This window comes from Periplaneta americana, chromosome 10, assembly GCF_040183065.1.
Source record: "Periplaneta americana isolate PAMFEO1 chromosome 10, P.americana_PAMFEO1_priV1, whole genome shotgun sequence".
Taxonomy (NCBI): Eukaryota; Metazoa; Arthropoda; class Insecta; order Blattodea; family Blattidae; genus Periplaneta; species Periplaneta americana.
The window spans coordinates 11,436,023-11,459,449 of record NC_091126.1 but is presented as its reverse complement, the minus strand read 5'-3'; the positions used below and the strand labels follow the sequence as shown (position 1 = coordinate 11,459,449).

The window sequence follows — 23,427 nt, the reverse complement described above, 5'->3', positions numbered from 1 at the left end:
GTAATTCTGTGCATTGAATTGTGAAAAAATATAGTTTATGTACTGTATACTTTTCTTTTTCTTCTCATACACGGAAAATGATTATTTTATATTGTTAAAACATGTACCTATAGTATAGTGTAAATTGCAACATGTAATGTTAGGCAATTATTGAATTATTTTCTGTACTAGAAAAGCACTGTATGTATCTTTAAACGTGAACACTTATTTTGTACCGTACTGTGAATGAATGTTTACATGCATAGGCAAGAAGTAACTGCATTCCCCCTCCCCCATTCCAGTCGATCTACGCAACACAATCGACCTGCGTTCGTAACTTCATGTGTTTCGGTACCCTGGACAGAAGCCTTCTTATAAGCTGGTATTTGTATTTGAGGGAAATGTTAACATTATTCTGGCAAGGCCTACATATAAAATTCGCTTTATAAATATGTAATAGTTATAAATCAACTGAATCGAAACCAAAGAACATTCTGTTCAATAATTAGCAAATTGCATCACTGTAATCGATTACTTCGTCCAGTTTAATTTATCCTGTGAATTTTTTTCTATAAGTATTTCATCTTTGTGATCACTAGTGGTTCTTTCATTTTGTTTTTTTTTTTTTTTCATTTTCAGAACGAAACGGAGCGCGATACACTTCAGGTGTTCCTCTCAACGAGAAGGAATTTATCATTCCTGGAATACACTTGTAAGTCCATCGGCTTACAAATAGAAATAAGCAAAGAACGATGGGAGAAGTCATTACGCTACCTAAGACAGTGGGTGGCAAGACTTATGAATTCGTATACGGCCAACAAGGAATTGGTGAATGACATCGGGTATCCGGCATTAATTCCACATATTATAGAATATGACATAGGGGACATGAAAGAGTATTTGCTTTCAATTAGAGATATCTTCCTCGGAGAAGATATTGAATTGATGAACCTATGGGTTAAAATTAAGGAGGCGCAAGCGAGTCTGGTGTTGGGGTACCTCTGCCTGGAGATGGCCCGTACTCGTTACGAGCTGAACCTATTCCAGGCGGAAAGGATGGGTGTTACCCCAACATCCACGAAACTTCGTCTGAAATGGGACATAGCCTTCAAAGAGCAAGAGACAGGGTACCTGGAAACCTTGCTGGAATTAACAGAGCGTGTCCTGGTCCTCCAAACCGAAAACGATACATTGATGGAATTAATCGACAATGCAAGGGCCAATAAAAGTGAAATCATGCGCCAAACTTGGTCGAATATATATGAGCTTGATGTCGAAGTCAAAAACTTCGAACAAAACGTGAGGGCGGCAACCGAGGCGCTAGATGATGACTTGTGAGTTTTCTTCGTACTTGACATCTGAGGGTGCAGTTACACGGGTCTGGCAGGCTACTTTCTTCATTTCCACCATTAAGGGGAGAGGATGGTATTTTTTGGTGAAAAATGAGTAAATTAAAAAAAAAATCTTTAAAATGCTCTGTGATATATGTTGAATGCATAGTATAACATTTTGTGGTTATTTGTGCCCTTATCGCATGTTGAGTCGCCATTTTTAAACTTCCTGCGTTATGGATTTTTAAATCACTCGCCAACTTTTATTGTTGTTTCCGGTAAATTAAATTTTCATTTTTTTTTAAACAATATTTGATATGTGTGGAATGCATTTCATAACACTTTGTGGTTATTTGTGCCCTTATCGCATGCTGAGTCGCCATTTTTAAACTTCCTGCGTTATGGATTTTTAAATCACTCGCCAACTTTTATTGTTGTTTCCGGTAAATTAAATTTTCAATTTTTTTTTTCTTTAAAACACTCTTTGATATTTGTGGAATGCATTTCATAACACTTTGTGGTTATTTGTGCCCTTATCGCATGTTGAGTCGCCATTTTTAAACTTCCTGCGTTATGGATTTTTAAATCACTCGCCAACTTTTATTGTTGTTTCCGGTAAATTAAATTTTCAATTTTTTTTTTCTTTAAAACACTCTTTGATATGTGTGGAATGCATTTCATAACACTTTGTGGTTATTTGTGCCCTTATCGCATGTTGAGTCGCCATTTTTAGACTTCCTTCGTTATGGATTTTTAAATCACTCGCCAACTTTTATTGTCGTTTCCGGTAAATTAAATTGAACATTTTTTTTTATTTAAAATACTCTTTGATATGTGTGGAATGCATTGCATAACACTTTGTGGGTATTTGTGCCCTTATCGCATGTTGAGTCGCCATTTTTAAACTTCCTGCGTCATCAATTTCTAAATCACTCGCCAATTTTTATTGTTTCCGGTAAATTAAATTTTCAAATTCTTTTTTTCTTTAAAACACTCTTTGATATATGTGGAATGCATTGCATAACACTTTGTGGGTATTTGTGCCCTTATCGCATGTTGAGTCGCCATTTTTAAACTTCCTGCGTTATGGGTTTTTAAATCACTCGCCAACTTTTATTGTTGTTTCCGGTAAATTAAATTTTCAATTTTTTTTTCTTTAAAACACTCTTTGATATATGTGGAATGCATTGCATAACACTTTGTAGGTATTTGTGCCATTATCGCATGTTGAGTCGCCATTTTTAAACTTCCTGCGTTATGGATTTTTAAATCACTCGCCAACTTTTATTGTGGTTTCCGGTAAATTAAATTTTCAATTTTTTTTCTTTAAAACACTCTTTGATATGTGTGGAATGCATTTCATAACACTTTGTGGTTATTTGTGCCCTTATCGCATGTTGAGTCGCCATTTTTAAACTTCCTGCGTTATGGATTTTTAAATCACTCGCCAACTTTTATTGTGGTTTCCGGTAAATTAAATTTTCAATTTTTTTTTCTTTAAAACACTCTTTGATATGTGTGGAATGCATTTCATAACACTTTGTGGTTATTTGTGCCCTTATCACATGTTGAGTCGCCATTTTTAAACTTCCTGCGTTATCAATTTTTAAATCACTCGCCAATTTTTATTGTTTCCGGTAAATTAAATTTTCAAATTCTTGTTTTCTTTAAAACAATCTTTGGTATGTGTGGAATGCATTGCATAACACTTTGTGGTTATTTGTGCCCTTATCGCATGTTGAGTCGCCATTTTTAGACTTCCTTTGTTATGGATTTTTAAATCACTCGCCAACTTTTATTGTCGTTTCCGGTAAATTAAATTGAACAATTTTTTTTTTTATTTAAAATACTCTTTGATATGTGTGGAATGCATTGCATAACACTTTGTGGGTATTTGTGCCCTTATCGGATGTTGAGACGTCATTCTTAAACTTCCTGCGCTATGGATTTTTAAATCACAAGCCCACATTTATCGGTTTCCAGAAACTTCATTTTTTTTGCTACATTGCCAGATAAAAATGGATATAATTTCTGAACTATTAAAGATACATGCATGAAATTTAGAACACACATTCTTTAGACTATTAGGAAACTTTTCTCTGTAACAGAAGTTTGTTAATTAATTTCATTTAAAAATACGTCCGTTTGTTTGCAAGAAAGGAAATCAGAAAATTGTTATTAAATTTTAATTGTTTATTTTACAAACGTAGAGACTAATATCAAAATTCTGTTACAGAAGTTTGTAGAACATGCTTTTGCAAATATATTGCAAACAACCGTTTAAATCTATCTTTAAAAACGGTTTAGATATATCGGTTTTAGTACAATCCTGCATTGGATATATATTTTTTTTTCAAATTTGGGGCCCCAAATATTTTTTTTCCAAAATATTTATATTTGGTTGAATTGCTACAGCTATGAGCTCTCTACATGCAAACAATTAAAATTTTACACCAAATAGGAAAAAAGTTAAAAAAAATACCATCCTCTCCCCTTAAATTTTGAGTTGGTAGGAAATCTTGACACAACGATTGATTGATGATGTACTACAGTTAATTTCGTATAAAATTCTATTATTATTTATACCTTAACCCGTTTCCATAGGTGACGCCATTCACCACATCTTTTTACTTCTTTTCCAACGATCTTGCAACAACAATCCACATGGTAACTGCTCTGCAGATCCCTGGTTCGACAAATCACTTGCCGATCAATCAATGATCAATGTCAATGAATCATCCACCACGAACCATAGAGAAATGTGTTAAACGGCTTATGGTTCGTGGCTAGATGAACCACGATCCCTGTAACTGCACACCTGAAATGTAACCGCTCGTGAACCGTTCGTAAATCGCTCGTGTATCGGTTTCCGTAGGGAACTTTCCACGAACCACCGGAACTGATGTTGACCATGAAATCCTATAATATTATGGAAATCTGGTTCACGAGTGGTTACATTACAGGTTCTTCTCGCAAGTGTATACTGTATACGCACCTTAACATGTAATTTTTCTAACTCAAGGACTGCAGAAGGTGTAATTGATATTTTTAAAGATTTAGTTTATATATTTTAGTTTATATATTTTTATTTAATTAGTATTAACTCTTTGTTGTCTGGTAGAAAAATAACTATTTTTTCTGAAGATTTTCTGTGAAACATAATGTATTCTTAATTCATATTGAAAATAATTCACTTAGCGAGACAGATAATGCTAAGTACCGCCAAGCATTACGGCGGGTTCGTGGGTCGAATTTCAAATGTTGAATTTAAAGTTAATTATTAAATGTGTCTATTTTAAAAATGCAATGTAACTAACATAGTTCTGATTGATAATTAATTCATATATGCAGAATCACAGTCGAGTACATGAATCCTCTAGTTTTAATACTCCTTAAAGAGCATATTTTACCAATCACATATTAAAATTTTTTTATTCTGTTTATTTATTTGATTTGAATTGATGCATTTTTACGTGTCATTTTTTTATTTAGGTCAATAATCAAATTTCGTTAAACATTCTGAACCTCCCCTTAACTCTTCCTTACAATGCATATGCAAAAAAATCAACCGTCTATGTTATATATATATATATATATATATATATATATATATATATATATATATATATATCCAATTCACTGCGGGCTAAAGCAGGGAGATGCACTATCACCTTTACTTTTTAACTTCGCTCTAGAATATGCCATTAGGAAAGTTCAGGATAACAGGCAGGGTTTGGAATTGAACGGGTTACATCAGCTTCTTGTCTATGCGGATGACGTGAATATGTTAGCAGAAAATACACAAACGATTAGGGAAAACACGGAAATTTTACTTGAAGCAAGTAGAGCGATCGGTTTGGAAGTAAATCCCGAAAAGACAAAGTATATGATTATGTCTCGTGACCAGAATATTGTACGAAATGGAAATATAAAAATTGGAGATTTATCCTTCGAAGAGGTGGAAAAATTCAAATATCTTGGAGCAACAGTAACAAATATAAATGACACTCGGGAGGAAATTAAACGCAGAATAAATATGGGAAATGCGTGTTATTATTCGGTTGAGAAGCTCTTATCATCCAGTCTGCTGTCCAAAAATCTGAAAGTTAGAATTTATAAAACAGTTATATTACCGGCTGTTCTGTATGGTTGTGAAACTTGGACTCTCACTCTGAGAGAGGAACATAGGTTCAGGGTGTTTGAGAATAAGGTGCTAAGGAAAATATTTGGGGCTAAGCGGGATGAAGTTACAGGAGAATGGAGAAAGTTACACAACACAGAACTGCACGCATTGTATTCTTCACCTGACATAATTAGGAACATTAAATCCAGACGTTTGAGATGGGCAGGGCATGTAGCACGTATGGGCGAATCCAGAAATGCATATAGAATGTTAGTTGGGAGACCGGAGGGAAAAAGACCTTTAGGGAGGCCGAGACGTAGATGGGAGGATAATATTAAAATGGATTTGAGGGAGGTGGGGTATGATGATAGAGACTGGATTAATCTTGCACAGGATAGGGACCGCTGGCGGGCTTATGTGAGGGCGGCAATGAACCTTCGGGTTCCTTAAAAGCCATTTGTAAGTAAGTAAGTAAGTAAGTATATATATATATATATATATATGCTGAGAAATGTGTACCTGATGAAAAATCACAAGATACAGAGAAAGGCAAAAAAGCAAAAAAGAAAAAAAAAAACAAAACAAACACAAAGAAGAAAAACATAACAATGGCAGATAAGGCGCCACTTTTGAAACCTCATTCTCAAGCATTTAAATGTTCGAAATGAAGGAAAAACAATACATACTTGTTAAGCAAAAGTTTCTGAACTTTTTAACAGGAAAAATGGGAAAATTCTATTAAGTTTGCCCTAGTCAAATGTTGAATTTAAAGTTCATTATTAAATGTGTCTATTTTAAAAATGCAATGTAATTAACATAGTTTTGATTGATAATTAATTCACATATGCAGCTTTAAGCTTAAATAAATCAGTTCTGTAGTATATACCGAAGTTAGAATTATTTCCATTGTTAAGTTTGAATTGTATAAGACTACGAAACATAAAACGATATTACAAAGAATTTACAACAAAATTTTTGTAATACCACAGTCTAGTATATACAGTCACGAAGCTCAATACGTAGGAAATATGCATCCATAGATAGTTGCTAACCACTAGGGTCGTTAATATCGCCTCATTACACCGGCACAGTCTATTGTTCCCAGCACCTTCACAACTCAAGTTTCGTGACTGTATATACTAGACTGTGGTAATACTTCGTTGCATAGACCATAAGTTGTCTATGAAGTGGGAATTCACGTACTGATATATTTCTTTTTAAATAAAGAGAATATGTATTTTTAATTAAAAATTCTAAACTATGACATGTATTTAAGTATTCTGAATATTAAAAAAATGTGTAAAAATATATGTTTTAAAATCTACCAGCGTGCTCAACATTACTTAACTTGCAAATCATTTCAATTGAGTGTTCGTTTCCCTTACTTACTTACAAATGGCTTATAAGGAACCCGAAGGTTCATTGCCGCCCTCACATAAGCCCGCCAGCGGTCCCTATCCTGTGCAAGATTAATCCAGTCTCTATCATCATACCCCACCTCCCTCAAATCCATTTTAATATTATCCTCCCATCTACGTCTCGGCCTCCCTAAAGGTCTTTTTCCCTCCGGTCTCCCAACTAACATTCTATATGCATTTCTGGATTCGCCCATACGTGCTACATGCCCTGCCCATCTCAAACGTCTGGATTTAATGTTCCTAATTATGTCAGGTGAAGAATACAATGCGTGCAGTTCTGTGTTGTGTAACTTTCTCCATTCTCCTGTAACTTCATCCCGCTTAGCCCCAAATATTTTCCTTAGCACCTTATTCTCAAACACCCTTAACCTATGTTCCTCTCTCAAAGTGAGAGTCCAAGTTTCACAACCATACAGAACAGCCGGTAATATAACTGTTTTATAAATTCTAACTTTCAGATTTTTGGACAGCAGACTGTATGATAAGAGCTTCTCAACCGAATAATAACACGCATTTCCCATATTTATTCTGCGTTTAATTTCCTCCCGAGTGTCATTTATATTTGTTACTGTTGCTCCAAGATATTTGAATTTTTCCACCTCTTCGAAGGATAAATCTCCAATTTTTATATTTCCATTTCGTACAATATTCTGGTCACGAGACATAAACATATATTTTGTCTTTTCGGGATTTACTTCCAAACCGATCGCTTCACTTGCTTGAAGTAAAATTTCCGTGTTTTCCCTAATCGTTTGTGTATTTTCTCCTAACATTTTCACGTCATCCGCATAGACAAGAAGCTGATGTAACCCGTTCAATTCCAAACCATGCCTGCTATCCTGAACGTTCCTAATGGCATATTCTAGAGCGAAGTTAAAAAGTAAAGGTGACAGTGCATCTCCCTGCTTTAGCCCGCAGTGAATTGGAAAAGCAATAGATAAGAACTGACCTATACGGACTCTGCTGTATGTTTCACTGAGACACATTTTAATTACCCTAGCAAGGAAAAATGCATTTACGGCTATATAATTGAGACGTTCCTTTAAAAATAACTTTAACTACAAAATTTTGATTTTGATATATAGGGAATGAAACATTTTAGATCTGGTATAACAGCACTGCGCAGGACGATAATGAAATGTTCCTAGAGGACGCTTTGTATGTTGGAGGAAAGTAATATTTTGTCAGGAGGAAGTGTGTTATTAAGGATTCATTGTATGTTGGAAACGGAAAAATGACGTAATATACGTTGAGCTGTTGTTCCAAGGAACGCCTCAATTATCTGAGCCCTAGCTGTGCAGGTACAACGATCAAATGCATTTTAAAATTTTACGCTAAGAACTTACTTGTAAGTATCGGGAGTCAACAAAGGATTGAAATGCAAGTTAAAATGTGACCTGAGCGGTGTTTTACAAGACGAGAATGTTTTTGAAAATATGCATATGTTATGACAATAGATTAAATAAAGTATTACCTTTATAATGAATTTGTTGTGTCCTAATCTATCAACAAAAAATGACCAGCTTTAATCCAAATAATCGCTTTTATACAAATTAGACAGAAATTTAAAAATTGTTTGAAACAAAATCTTTACATTTAGTAATAATTAATAATTAATCTTAAGCTAAGCGCAGCGGTTCCCAGCCTGTGGTCTGCGGCAGGGTCCGCGAGTGGTTCGAAAGGGGTCCGTAGAAACAAGGTACGTTTTAAATGCTGTTCTATGCTCGTGTCAGATTTTTGAAACACGGAATTTAACAGGAATGAAATCACGTGAGGGACTTTCTCATGGTTTGCGAATCTTGCTTATTATCTATTTGAGTTCTCTGGGTCCAACTTTAATAGTGTTCACAATTGAGGGGCTTAGAACAAAAGGCAGGTAAGTGACATTATTAAAAAAATGAGGTAAGTGCGTGTTGTGATAGCCCAAAAGGATGTTTCTTTGGGATAAAATCAGGTAAGTGATCAGACTGTGCAGTGCTGCTATATGGGCATCATTTCACCAGACTAGTGTATAATATCCCATTGCATGTAGAACTTTAACTGTAATTTCCTCAAAACTAGGTTTCTGTCACTTACCTGCTTTTTGTTCTAAGCCCCTCAATTAACGATGTGATTGAATAAAGAATAAAGTATTTAAGTGGTTTCGCTTAGTTATCAATCGAAAATTCTATTGATTTCCCACTTTTAAGTGACTTCCTAGCATCAAAGATGATGAACTCTTGTCCAATATCTGAAATATAAAGAACGTCTTTATTCGTTAACATTAAAATTAAGGACAAATTTTCCTTCCTATAGTTGAGAAAAAAATTGAGTCAAACACTATTTTTAGTTGGTTATTTAAAGACGCTGTATCAACTACTCGGTTATATGGCGTCAATGTAATTGGTGATAACGAGATGATATTAACGAGATGAAACCGAGGATTCGCCATATAGTCATATTACTCAACATACCAATGAACCAACAGGATTACAACGAAGAACTAAACACAATCAAATACATAGCACAAGAAAACGGATACAACCCTAACATAATAGACAACATAATACGTAAGACAAAACAAAACCACAAAAAAACAGAATAATACAACACAAACACAAGAACACAAAAAATACATCACACTAACATACGAAAACAAAAACACACATAAAATTGCAACCTCATTAAAAAATTAAACTACAACATCGCATACAGAACAAATAACACTCTACAAAAACATCTCAACACACAAACAACACAAACAAACAAATACAACCACACAGGCGTATACAAACTCAAATATAACACCTGCAACAACTTCTACATAGGACAGACAGGCAGATCATTTCAAACACGTTACAAAGAACACATCACAGCCATAACAATATTACAAAACATCTCCACATATGCAGAACACATCACAAATGCCAACCACACCTACAGAGACATCAACACAGACATGGAAATACTGCACATAAAACCAAAAAGCCAGAAACTCAACACAGAGAACAATATGAAATATACAGACAAACGAAAACACACCCCAACGATATTCTCAACACACAACTCAATTTCAAAACACATACACTCTTTGACTCTACACTACGAACGCACCCACACAGGAAACAAGAGGCGCCAAGACCAACAACGATCAGTTCCGAAGATGACCGAAAATAGGTCGAAACATGTTAACAAGGTACGTTAAAATTTAACACAAGAAAGTTCTTATCATACATATTCCGAAGTGATACAGTGTTAAAAGTTGTATAATCAAGATGTATATTAAGTGATATTTGTTTTTGAGTTTGGGGAAAACCAATCACGTATTCAGCCAAAGCGGGAATCGAAACCATGCGCAAGCGCAACTCTGGATCGGTAGGCAAGAGCTTCAGCCGACTGAGCTACGCCGGTGGCTGAAACCCTTCTTGCTGACAAGAAATAGTTTGTTGGAGAAGAGTAGAAGCTGTTGGAATGTGAGAATTATCTTCTGATGCAAACTTATAAAGCTCAAAGTTCTTAAATATCCCGAATCGTATGAGGTGCGGAATGCTACAATCCTCACTACAGTCCTAACGCACTCATTTGAAAAAGAAAAATGGACATATAATATGGATATGACGTCTTTCATCGGTTATGAATTGTGTAATATTTTTCTCGGAAAGTTGTGCAGTGTTCGTACAGAATTTTCCGATGAAATTCGTAATTAAATTGTACGTTGAAATGACGCTAACTCCAGCTGACAAGTGCGCCTCTCGTTCAAAGGGAGCGGCTTGCAACCGGACACTATATGAGTGTCTCTCTGTCCTGTAGTATCAGTAGCCTGGCTGCCAGTGTGCGATCGAGGCTCGTATTTCCTGCAACAAGCTGCCGTGTCCAGCTGCAAATATGTGTGTGTCATAGGAGTGCCATCGAGAATTCACGATTTCATTTTCAGAAATTAAGCTAAACAGTTTTCTATTCGCCACTACTTTAAACATGCCAATGCTACCACTATTAACCCTCCTGCTACCAATGAGGGAAGAGGATTCCCTAGTGATGAATTTTCAATATAACTTTATTTCTTTTCCACAGTTCTTTTCACGAAATGACACGTCATTCTCATTTATATAATAATAATAATAATAATAATAATAATAATAATAATAATAATAATAGTAATAATAATAATAATGGCTTTATTTAACCTGGCAGAGTTAAGGCCGTAAGGCCTTCTCTTACACTCAACCAGGATTAAAACTTGCTTACACAGTTAAACATAAAACTGTATTGGAATTAAGTAATTACATACTGATAAAATTTAGGTACATAATGAGATCAAAAGAGGTAGTTACATAAAATTTACCTCATAAAATAAAAATAAACATAGTGAAATACATATTAATGTTGTTAGAATCAAATACGAATCACATAAAAACAGAAGCCGATAATTCAATAAAAAATGTACACAGTAAAAATAAAAATAAACACATTAGTATACATATTAGTATTAGATTACAATTAAGTAGGATTTACATAATTAAACCAGAAACCGACAGTTGAATAAAATGTACACAAAAATAGATTAATAATAAAAAACAACAACACAGTGGGATACATATTGGCGTTAAGTGATAAATAAACACGATTTAGATAATAAAAATAAGAAACAAAAAAAAAATAAATACAGTGGAACACATTCCATTAAATATTTGCAACGCGTTAGGTCTGGCAACTCATCATAAGATATTTTTCTAATTTACATTTAAAGGAAATTGTCCACACCTGTGGAGTAACGGTTAGCACGTCTAGCCGCGAAACCAGGTGGCCCGGGTTCGATTCCCGGTCGGGGCAAGTTACCTGGTTGAGGTTTTTTCCGGGGTTTTCCCTCAACCCAATATGAGCAAATGCTGGGTAACTTTCGGTGCTGGACCCCGGACTCATTTCACCGGCATTATCACCTTCATCTCATTCAGACGCTAAATAACCTAAGCTGTTGATAAAGCGTCGTAAAATAAACTACTGAAATTAAAAAAAATTAAAGGAAATTAAAGTTCGGCAGCCCTTGACTTCAGGCGGCTGACAATTCCAGCGACGAGAAGTAGCGACAGTGAAAGATGAAGAATAAAGAGATGATGTGTGCAGTGGTATTTCTAGCGTGTTATCATATTGTTACCGAGTATTTAAGTTATGATACCGAGAAAGACTGTGGAATCGGACAGATAAGTAAGAGGGAGTAGAGGTGTGCAAAATTCGTTGTAAGAGAGAAAGGGAATGTAACTTTCTCCTCTCATTTAACCTGAGCCACAATAATTGATCGAAAGAAGGCGAAATGTGATCGTAGTAGCGGACATTACAAATGAAACGAACACACGCATTATGAACACGTTGCAGTTTCTGGGATAAATCCACCCTGAGATCGCTGAATAAAGCGTCACAATAATCGAAATGAGGCATAATAAGAGTCTGTACAAGCGTGTGCTTTAATTTAGCTGGATCTGCTTTAATTTAGCTGTCATCTAACATTTTGAAATAAGAATAACACTTTAAGAAGTAATTCTCTTAGGAATAATAATGTACTGTATATATAACTTTTACATGTTAACTGGAACTAAGGTATTTTTAAACTTGTTCAAGTTAAGACGTGAAAGTCATTACATTTATTCCTAAGTGATATAATGTTGAAAGTTGTGCAATCAAGATGTATAAGTAATTCTCATTATTTTTGTGGGGCGATCTTCCTTTTTTCTTTTGTACGGAGGAGGGACCCGAAGGCTTACACTGCAGCCTGAGGCTTATTGTGCTTACCACTCATATTCTAGGAATGACTGGGTAGCCGAACAGCCGCTCTCTTGTACAGGTACAGCACGCCGCATCGTGAACTTAACCCGGGCTATTGTATGGATGGTGATGATGATGATGATGATGATGATATTGAATTAATGATGGCGAAATGAGTCCGAGGTCCAACGCCGAAAGTTGTCCAGCAATTCTGCTTCAATTGGTTGAGGAGAAACCACGGATAAAACCTCAATTGGGTAACCTGTCCCAATCAGGATTTGAACCCGGGCCCGCTTGTTTCATGGCCAGACGTGCTAACCATTACTTCACAGCGGTGGGGTGATCTTCCTACTCCCCTTCGTAGTGTCATGAAAATTACAGGACATGAAATTAAAATTGTTGCTTAATTTTCTTCGTTTTTGTTTCTGGTTCCAAATAATTTGATTTTGTATTATTTATATAATTATTATTCATATTGTTATTTATGTTCACATGATACATATACAGGGTGATTCACGAGGTAAGGTAAAAAATTTAAGATGTGAATTCTGAAGTCATTCTGAGTCAAGAAGTTCATATGAATATGTGTCCGTTTTCGGTCATGGAGATATGACTTTTTGATTTCACAAAAACATCTGGGATTTCATTGTACTAAATGGCATTTAGAAACAGATAACGGACAAATTTAAAGTTTATATTCATATATGCATACATACCTAATATTCTAGACGTCGGAGGTCGATGTTTCCGGACATTTTCAAAGGTACCTTCTTCTTCTTCTTCTTCTTCTTCTTCTTCTTCTTCTTCTTCTTCTTCTTCAATTCACTGTTGCGCTCGGGCGTGAATCGCGCTCGTCGCTCAGGACAGTTGCTCGTGGCTGTTCTTTGTGCGGCGTGCAGCATCCAAAATACGGTCGATTAGCGAGTCTCTCGTTTCTACCTTCCTTTGGTATACCAAGTCTTTCATCCAACCCCATAGACAGTAATCCAATCACCAATGCACCTACTTATTCTACGTGTGCTAGTGCAAAGACTACGTAGAGCACTTTGAATATTTTCTTCTTCCATACTGTCGGGTCCACGTTCACATGGCGTACGCACACTTGGGAGGAAACCGGTATCACGCAAATGTTGGAAGGTCCTGGTAAATACTCTTCGATCTGTAACCCTTCTGTTCGGAAAGCATCGTCCATATTCAGCGACAGCACGCAAGGAACTTCCATCGCACAAACCATACACATACACAATATTGGCGTATTCTGCAGTCGAAAATTTATAAGGCATCTTGAAAAACACAACTTGACACTTTCGATAACTGTACGTGTATAACTACTGTATTGTAGGTAGCTGACTGAACTGCTGTGAACTGATAAGTGATACTGTATTTGTATTATGTGCCGGTTCTGTATCATTACATCAGACAAGGGCAGGCGATTGGACATTTGTAATGCCCCACTATCCGGTTTGTGAGGTGAATGAACTTCTCTTACTCCACATCCTATAAGGATCATCGCTCACAAGATCGATTCCAATGTTACGTCATTCATTGCGATCTTGACCTTGTCTCACGTCTCACGTCAGCACGTGATTCACATTGTGGCGAGACGTTTTACCCAAAAAAAAAAAAAATGCATCTAGCTCCGCCATCGTTCGAAAACGGACCTTTGTTCATATGAACTTTTTCACTCAAAATGACCTAAGACATCATATCCTAATTTTTCTAACTTTCCTCGTGAATCACACTGTATATTTTTATATTTGTGTTTAACTGTTATTCTAAAACTGAATGTTGGAGTTTTTTTTAGATATTCATTGTTTTATAGATGGTATTCGGATATTTGAATTTCAGCAATGGACTGAAATGATGTCCGACTTTTTTTTTTAGAGACGTTTGTGGTGTATAGATGACATTGGAATATTTAAATTTCAACAATGAACTGAAATAATTTGAAGGGGTCAGTAGGAAAGGAGTGTACATGCACTTAATTTACTTTTGAGTAAATGGGGTTGAAAGTATTTAAGCTTTCGTAAATTCCGTGAAATTTTTAATTTAAATTTTATTGTGTGATGTCATTAACAGATATATCCCTTTGCCACTAAAATTTAGATGCTTTAGCTTGCTCTGAACGCATTTAACTCATGCTATTGGAAATGTCACTTGCACCCCTTTGCTTCTAACCCTCTCATTTCTAATTTATGTTATAGTACTGTGACATTAATAGTTTGTAGCTGTCCGCAAGTTGAAACTGAATAGCGCTGAGGAATATGCTTTGAAATGGAAGGGAGACAAGTGCAACTTCAATGTATATGTTATTTCATAATGTCAGCAATCTAAAATTCATAATTTTGACTAACCAAAGAAAGGAATAAGTGAATAGACAACTTATTAAGTAATTAAAGAACCAACCAGATAACCGAAGTAGCAACGAACTGAGCATTCAGTTGTATTCAACTGAACGAAAAAAAAAAAAAAAACGGAAACACAATCGATCAAATCGATCAACAAAACAACAAGACAAAATACAAAACAAAAATCAAACCAAACAGCCAACAAAATAATATGCCAAAGAAGCAACAAATTAACCAAGCAACCAACCAAATAATTAAACAACCAACCACAGAAAGATTAAAATAAACAATAAAAGAATTAAGCATCCAACCAAACAACCAGTCACAGAACCAAACAACCTCCTAAGAAACCAGCCAAAAAAGCTATCAGTCAAAACAACCAGACAACAAATAATGATCCAAATACCCAACAAATTAACCGAGCAACCAACCAACCAAATAATTAAATAACAATCAACCACACAAAGATTAAAATAAACAACCGAAGAACTAATCAGCCAAGCAATCAGCCACAGAACCAAAGATCCTACCAAGAACCCAGCCAAACAAGCTATCAATCAAAATAACCAGATAACAAACAATGATCCAAACAAACAATATCGTTGCAATAATCTGCAAATGACTCTTCCTTATTGCAAATTCAACACATGAAAGAGCGTACAAATTTTACAGAGTGAAATTGTTGTCTCTGTACATTTCAAGGATATTGTAGGAAATGATGATAGCACTTTCCGTAAACTGAAATCAGGCTGTCCGCGCAGAGACGTCAAATCTGTACCGAGTTCGGATCGTTAGTTGTGTCACGGCGCAGACGCTGGGCGTCCAAATCGGTGCGGCGGGTCAGTCGGCACGATGGCGTCGGGCCTGTAGCGTCGGTGCGCGTCGCGATGGAGCACCTGATTCGAGTCGGCATCATAGTGCTGCTCATCGCCCTGGGACTGGTGGCCAATCTGGTGGTGGTGGCGGGCCTGTGGCCGCTCTGCCAGGCCCGCGCCTCGGGCCCCGGCCCCGGCTTCTCGAGAGCTCCTGCGCCAGTCCTCGACCGCCTGTTGGGGGCCGCCACCGTCGCGGCGCTGCTGCTCGCCCTCCTCACGGGCGTCGCTCAGCTTCCTGTCTTGGCTTTCGGTAACTCCCATTCCTTACATGTCCTCGTTGTACAACTTACGCAAGCTCAATGGAATGTGTACACTAGTGGTGTCCACTACAGTCCTACTCATTTTTAAACGTGGCAGTACTATTATAGATATATTGAAACTATTTTTAATGCTTGAGTACTTCTTGTTAACATTTATTTGATAGAACAACGTAAATTGCAAACATTGATTATACTTTATTATTAAGAACAGTGAAATAAAGGCTCCAATTTATGAATTTAAATACGAAAGGAAAGTTAAATTCAGTTATAAAAAAGAAACATTTCAAAGGATGTGTCGAAGACAACACATAGACTACTTTCTCATTATCATTTATGCTATCCGCAATAATTCGGTTTGTAATCCTGCGAATGATATTACCTTCATACTCGTAATTCATTCTCTGAAAGCCTTATTAAAGATACATATTATCGTAACCATTCACCATGCACCCAAATAAGCATATAATATATTGTTCTCTGAATTGCACTGAAAAAACATTCTTCACGGTTCCAAAGTGTAAAAGGCTAGACATCATTTACAGAGTGATTCAGAAGGAACAGTAAATATTTTAGAGGGTCCTAGTACGTACTATTCTGAGTAAAAAGATCATACAACCATGCGTCTAATTTTCAATCGATGTGGAAATAGAGGTGTTAGAATGTTACGCATAACAAGCGTTAAGGCTCATTCACAATTAAAATTAAACATAACTTAAGCGTTAACTTAAGAATATAAACGTTACGGTAAAATCAAGAAGTCATACCATCATTCACGATGGGAACATAAACATAACCACAAACTTACTTGGTAACCATGGAGACATAACAACGACGCCATTTCCTCATATCCTGTCGTATACTTCAGCGCTCTGTTTGCAAATGACGTAAGCATAAGCATGAAAGTTTGGAGTTTGCAAACTTTCATGTTATCGTCTTACGGTAATGTTTATGTCAATGCTTATGTGAATCATTGTGAATGATCCCATTTGGTAGCCTGGGCGCAAACTTCTGTGTTTATGTTACGGTTATGTTTAATTTTCATTGTGAATGGGCCTTTATAAGTGATAAAAAGTAATGACAACTGACTTAATGATTACTAGAGCCCAGTGTTTGGTCACATCCAACACAAGTTAGGTAAGCAGTGACTATATGTCCAAGGCTGTGAAAAGGAGGGGACGGTCCGTCTAGTTACTGTAATGTTGTGTCTCTTGTGTATCATATATGCAGGTACAGTCTGTTGACACAGTAAATTGTACACAACTGGAAACAATGCTTTCAATAATATTTGACGTATCAAATAATTCCACATGTAGTTTATATAAGAGGGTATTAGAGTAAGGAAAAAGCTCTAAGAAAATTATCTGACAAGTAAAAAACTTAAAATTAAATTTAAATCAAGAAAAATTTGAAGAATTGTAAATTACATAGAAACGAAATTATATATTACACTTAGCGATCATGTTGAAATGCGTTGCAATACTAAATAACTACACAATCTTTGTGCTTCGAATGAAAGATTACTCCTCGTTATTAGGCAGTGGTTGCATCTAGAAAAAACTTTATTCAACCTCCAAAAAGTAACTGGTACAAACTGAAGACGCGGAATATCAGATATATCTGCATCGTCATACAGTATTAGATAGCATTGTTTCCGCGGTAACGTGATCTTCCAAACTCCCAATTACATCTATTATTTCGTCTGGCGAAACCCATGCTTTCTTATCTGCCGTAATGTGAGTTAAAACATTTCCATAGTAGGGCGCAAAATTACGTTTACGTAGTGCTATGAGTTGATTTCTTTCAATGTGTTTTTCTATAAATGTCTTAAATGATGATTTTCGACTTTTTCAAAAAAATATATTAGCAAAGAGCATCGTGTTACACGAGTCATAATAGAACAGTGGCAACGATTTTTGAAGAGGAAGGTCTGTTATGGTGATATCACAGTCTAGTATATACAGTCGCGAAGCTCAATACGTAGTAAATATGCAAACATTAGATAGTTGCTCACCACTAGGATCGCTAATATCGCCTCATTACAGGCAATGCAAAATAGAACCGTCACAGTCTATTGTTTCTAGCACCCTCAAAACTCAAGCTTCATGACTGTATATAGTAGACTGTGGTGATATGCAATCCTGAATTGATTGTATGTGAGATGGGGTGGGGTAGGGTGGAGAGTTTCTTTATCAAGTAACAGTACGACTAAACTTGTTATGAAAGTCGACAGCTTCAATCAACCTGAGAATCGGTAGGAGTTAGCATGAAGGAAACGCACAGAGAGAGCAAATCTGCCACCGAGATACACTCACACTTCACTATATTAATCAGAACCTGAATGTACTAACTCTGCAGTGTGCTCATGCGTTACAATTTGTACACAGCTGATCTGTTTCTAGTGGGTTGTTGATCAAACGCTGGGTTCCAGTGATTACATTAAATGTAATAAACTTTATTGCTTATTTATATGGTATAAATACATTTTAACAGTTCAAAGCAACGATTAAAAAATTTCACCAGCGGCTTCAACGAACTCTTTCACTCTGTTGACAACAATAAGTATTACTTTTCTGAGGTGGTCTTGTAATTCTTCTGAGGGCAGGAGTGGGGAAGGGAGGGGTAGGGGAAAATAAAGAATTTGAGTTTTCGAGGCGTGGGTATGGGGTAGAGGAAACTAGTATACGCGGGAGTCATTTTATTTTTTATGCTCGACCATGCCGAAATGTAGTAATTATACACCTGGTAGTAGCCCTTCAATGCACCTCATTAAAGTACACCTATTCATTAAAGTTCAGGTGTTCAGCCAATGACAAATCACCTTTGTACCATTATAAAACCGCAAGTATCGATTATTCTCGGATATGCAATCGAAAGACAATTAGCGAAAAGTCACGGAGGCTGGAAATCCAATACTGTCGCAGAAGGTTATGTTCTGTTACTATAATAATTAGCGTTAATTGTAAATAATATTCAAATAAATTCAATTTGTCATCTCGTTTTTCAATTCTAAATCAATTTCCAGGTTATATCAACACTAATGTTCATCTTATTCTCTACGTTATATCAAGGTCAATGACATTCGGCCTCGGAAAAAATCAATACTTTCGCGTCTGCGCACATCTCACAATTCAGGTCAGTTCGCTACTCACTTACATAACCATAACATGATCTACTTTTGAATAATTTCAAGTTAGAAATATGGTCGAGCATAAAAAGTCGTATGAAACTTGCCTATAATGGTAATTAAGAAGCTCGTATGAAAATTATGAAACTCGCTTGCGCTCGTTTCATAAACAAACATACCTGCATCCTAATTACTACCATTATAGGCTCGTTGCATAATGTACTATTATCTAGTCTACTGGCGCTACCTCCATGCTTAAAAATCACAAATACGACTGTATATGAATGCTACATTTTGCTACTTGTAGTTTACGGTTAACACACTCCTACTGCGAATACTCAACATTATGCCATTAAACCTCGTTAATCCGGACCCCGGTAAGCCGGACTGCGCTTATTCCGAGAGTGCAAAAAAAAAAACCGATGAGTTTGGAAAAATTAAAGAATCTTGTTATAAGACTTACTTTTATACATTACTACTATGGAATTACAATAATTACAATGTTACACCTATAGTATTAAAATTTGTATTGCACTGTATGTACTGCTTTCCTTTTCACTGTATTGTATAGTGTATGTAGGCCTATGCCCTTTAAATACCACCATAGCAAACGTGTTTTGTTGCTATAAACGGGGTTTTAATGCAGTTTATACTGTTCTTTTAGGTTATTTCAGTTAATCCGGACTTTCGTTAAATCGGTCAACTTATATCTCCATTTTTTTTCGAATTAACGAGGTTTTACTGTATTATAATATAATGATGAAGAAAATTTCAAGCATGTTGCGACGATACTGACAACAATGAACAAGAGTGATTTCCGATTTTAAGGAATGGTCTGAAATCCTATATGAAAATGTTTCAAACATGTAACAGGAAGTCCACACCTGTGGAGTAACGGTTAGCGCGTCTAGCCGCGAAACCAGGTGGCCCGGGTTCGATTCCCGTTCGGGGCAAGTTACCTGGTTGAGGTTTTTTCCGGGGTTTTCCCTCAACCCAATATGAGCAAATGCTGGGTAACTTTCGGTGTTGGACTCCGGACTCATTTCACCGGCATCATTCAGACGCTAAATAACCTAAGATGTTGATAAAGCGTCGTAAAATGACCTACTAAATTTAAAAAAATGTAACAGGAAATAACATGTAGCCTAATTTCGTCCTTTCGATTTTGTAGCGTACAGGGCGACTAGACAACTTCATTACTCACCGACTGCCCTTCTCACGTAGTCTAAATTGCGACAACCCTGGCTTGTAACGTGTGTGAGCTACCGGTTACAATTGTGCACGCACCCTCAGTGTTCCCTATTTTGCTTGGCCATGCAGTGCCGCTGGCGGGAAGCAAGGAGCCAATGGCAGTCACATGTTTAGCGAGCTTCTGTAAGCCTGTCTCTTCTGCGATTACGGTAGCTTAATTCTGACCTTAGATATTTCATATGCATCAGGCTACATTGTTGAAAGTACATTTTATCAATTATAGCATAATACTATGATTATTGTATTTAGTTCATTTTTATGTCAAGTGTTTTAACATACTTATTGGCTTTTAAGGGAACCAGGTAGTGATTAGAGGTCAAAAATTCGATTTTTTTATTTTGTATTAAAAAAAAAAGAGTACAAAACTTCCTCTTTAAAATAATATAAATTTGTGGGGGGTATTTCTTCAGATATGCCCTTTAAATGGTCTCTTTAAATTTGGCGGTGCATCTAATTCATACTTCATTCCTTTTTAAATGCAATTTTCCATAAGTTGACATTTTTCAAACAAGTGCATTTTTCTCCGAAACTACTGAATCAATTTACATGAAATTTTTACAGTGTTTTCTGCAGGCTGTGTTCTACACAGTAGACCTACGGGTTTAAGAATGTAACACACATAACACGAGAAAAAAAATATATATACATTGAAAAAAATTGCAAAAATTGTTATACAAAGTTCAATATTTTTTCTGTTTCACTAGGGGTGAAGTATTTAACTAAATTTTGCTTTAGAATTTACAATATACATTACTTGATAACTTAACAAAATACAAAGTATATTAGTCAAGATTGTAGCAAGTAATGTGCACCTGAAGAATGAGGTACACTTAGCAAAGTGGAAACAGAAGTTATCGGTTAGGGCCTTTATTTTGCACTCGAATACGGAACTATTTAGTTGTCTTTTATACCACTGAATGCAGAATGATTGGTTGTATAAGCATGGAAATTTTTATTCCACTCTGAGAACTAAAACCCTAGAAATATTGAACTAAACTTTTGTATCGGACTGTTTCAACCGCATAGGCATCACTACCCACTCCCCTTAAGGAACCCGGAGGTTCATTGCCGCCCTCACATAAGCCCGCCTTTGGTCCCTATCCTGAGCAAGAATCATCCATTCTCTATCATCATATCCCACCTCCCTCAAATCCATTTTAATATTACCTTCCCACCTACGTCTCGGACTCCCTAAAGGTCTTTTTCCCTCCGGCCTCCCAACTAACACTCTATGTGCATTTCTGAATTCGCCCATATGTCCTACATGCCCTGCCCATCTCAAACGTCTGGATTTAATGTTCCTAATTATGTCAGGTGAAGAGTACAATGCTTGCAGTTCTGTGTAGTGTAACTTTCTCCATTCTCCTCTAACTTCATCCCTCTTAGCTCCAAATATTTTCCTAAGCACCTTATTCTCAAACACCCTTAACCTATGTTCCCCTCTCGGAGTGAGAGTCCAAGTTTCACGACCATAAAAAACAACCGGTAATATAACTGTTTTATAAATTCTAACTTTCACATTTTTTGACAGCAGACTGGATGATAAAATCTTCTCAACCGAATAATAACAGGCATTTCCCATATTTATTCTGTGTTTAATTTCCCCTCGAGTATCATTTATATTTGTTACTGTTGCTCCCAGATATTTGAACTTCTCCACCTCTTCAAAAGATAAATTTCCAATTTTTATATTTCCATTTCGTACAATATCCTCGTCACGAGACATAATTACATACTTTGTCTTTTCGGGATTTACTTCCAAACCTTAAGGGTGCTATTCATAGACATTTCGCTAGCCCGGGCTATGAGGGTGCTAAACAGGATTCATATCATATCATATCGCTAACACTGGTTTATGAATACGAAAAACGTTAGTTCGCTGATCATCCACCGAAAGCCCGTGCTAAGAATGTCTATGAATACGGCCCATAGTGTTTTAACATAATATGTTAACATTGGACTCCAATACTTTGAACTAATTCATTGGTGTGCTTATGAATTAGCAATTTATAATTACTGAATCGCGGGCCAATATGGAGGAAAAAACGGACTCTTCAAACAGGGGTGGATGCAAGGGGGAGACTAAGGGGATATATCCCCTCCCGAAATTTTAAGTAAAATACGAAACAAGAAACAAAAATAATATTAATTTTAATTCGTGAATGTACAAATGAATTAGAGAGTTTTCCACGTAAATTCTCTTTGCTACAATGTTAAATTCCAAGAACTGCAGGAAGACAAACACAGCGTTCTTACTTCAAGACAGAGAGTCATGAAGAGTATTTCAGGCTTTCAATTTTCCTTCCCTTCTTGGACTATTTCATTAGTCAGCTCAAGGACAGGTTTTTAAATCATAAGGGAATCCTAAAGTCCATACAAACTTTTCTGCCTCAAAACATGAAGATTTAGAAACTGCTGTTCAGGCTATAGTAAATCAGTGACCCGATGATGTTGATGCATCACCAGAGTCTTTCTTAAATGAATTGAAGATGTGGAGAAGAAATTTCCTTGATCAGAAAAATCTTCACCTAATACCTACTGATTTTATATCAACTTTGAACAGGTGCAATGAAATTATTTTTCCCTGCACTCGCAAGGCGCTGAAACGTTTCTGCATGTTGCCTGTAACTACAGCAACACCAGAACGGTCGTTCTCAACATTGCGGTATTTGAAGACTTACTTGAGGAGCACGATGAGAGCAGACAGATTAAATGGACTGGCCTTGATGTATATACATAAAAATGTAGAAGTAAAAGCTCATGAAGGACTGGATGAAATGTCTAAGAAGCCTCGTCGCCTTATTCTGTAAATGTCATTCTGTCATTGTTTTTGTATTGCAGTCATTGTAAATGTTAAAATTAAAAAAAATATATGAATTAAGCTTTCAGGAATAACTCCCTGTTAAGTTAATTTGAATAATTTCGAGGGAAAAATTGTTCCGGGGCCGGGTATCGAACCCGGGACCTTTGGTTAAACGTACC

General features: G+C 36.2%; 1 protein-coding gene across 1 annotated transcript in view; it reads left to right on the top strand.

Moving 5' to 3' along the window:
• Window positions 1-15,792: 15,792 nt before the first annotated feature.
• The window catches only part of LOC138707436 (uncharacterized), a 187,191-nt gene continuing 179,556 nt past the window's right edge, over window positions 15,793-23,427 (top strand). The window contains exon 1 of the mRNA XM_069836846.1: window positions 15,793-16,060. Within this exon, the coding sequence (XP_069692947.1) occupies window positions 15,823-16,060 (238 nt within the window). The 5' untranslated portion in view covers window positions 15,793-15,822. The remainder of the gene's footprint in view (window positions 16,061-23,427) is intronic.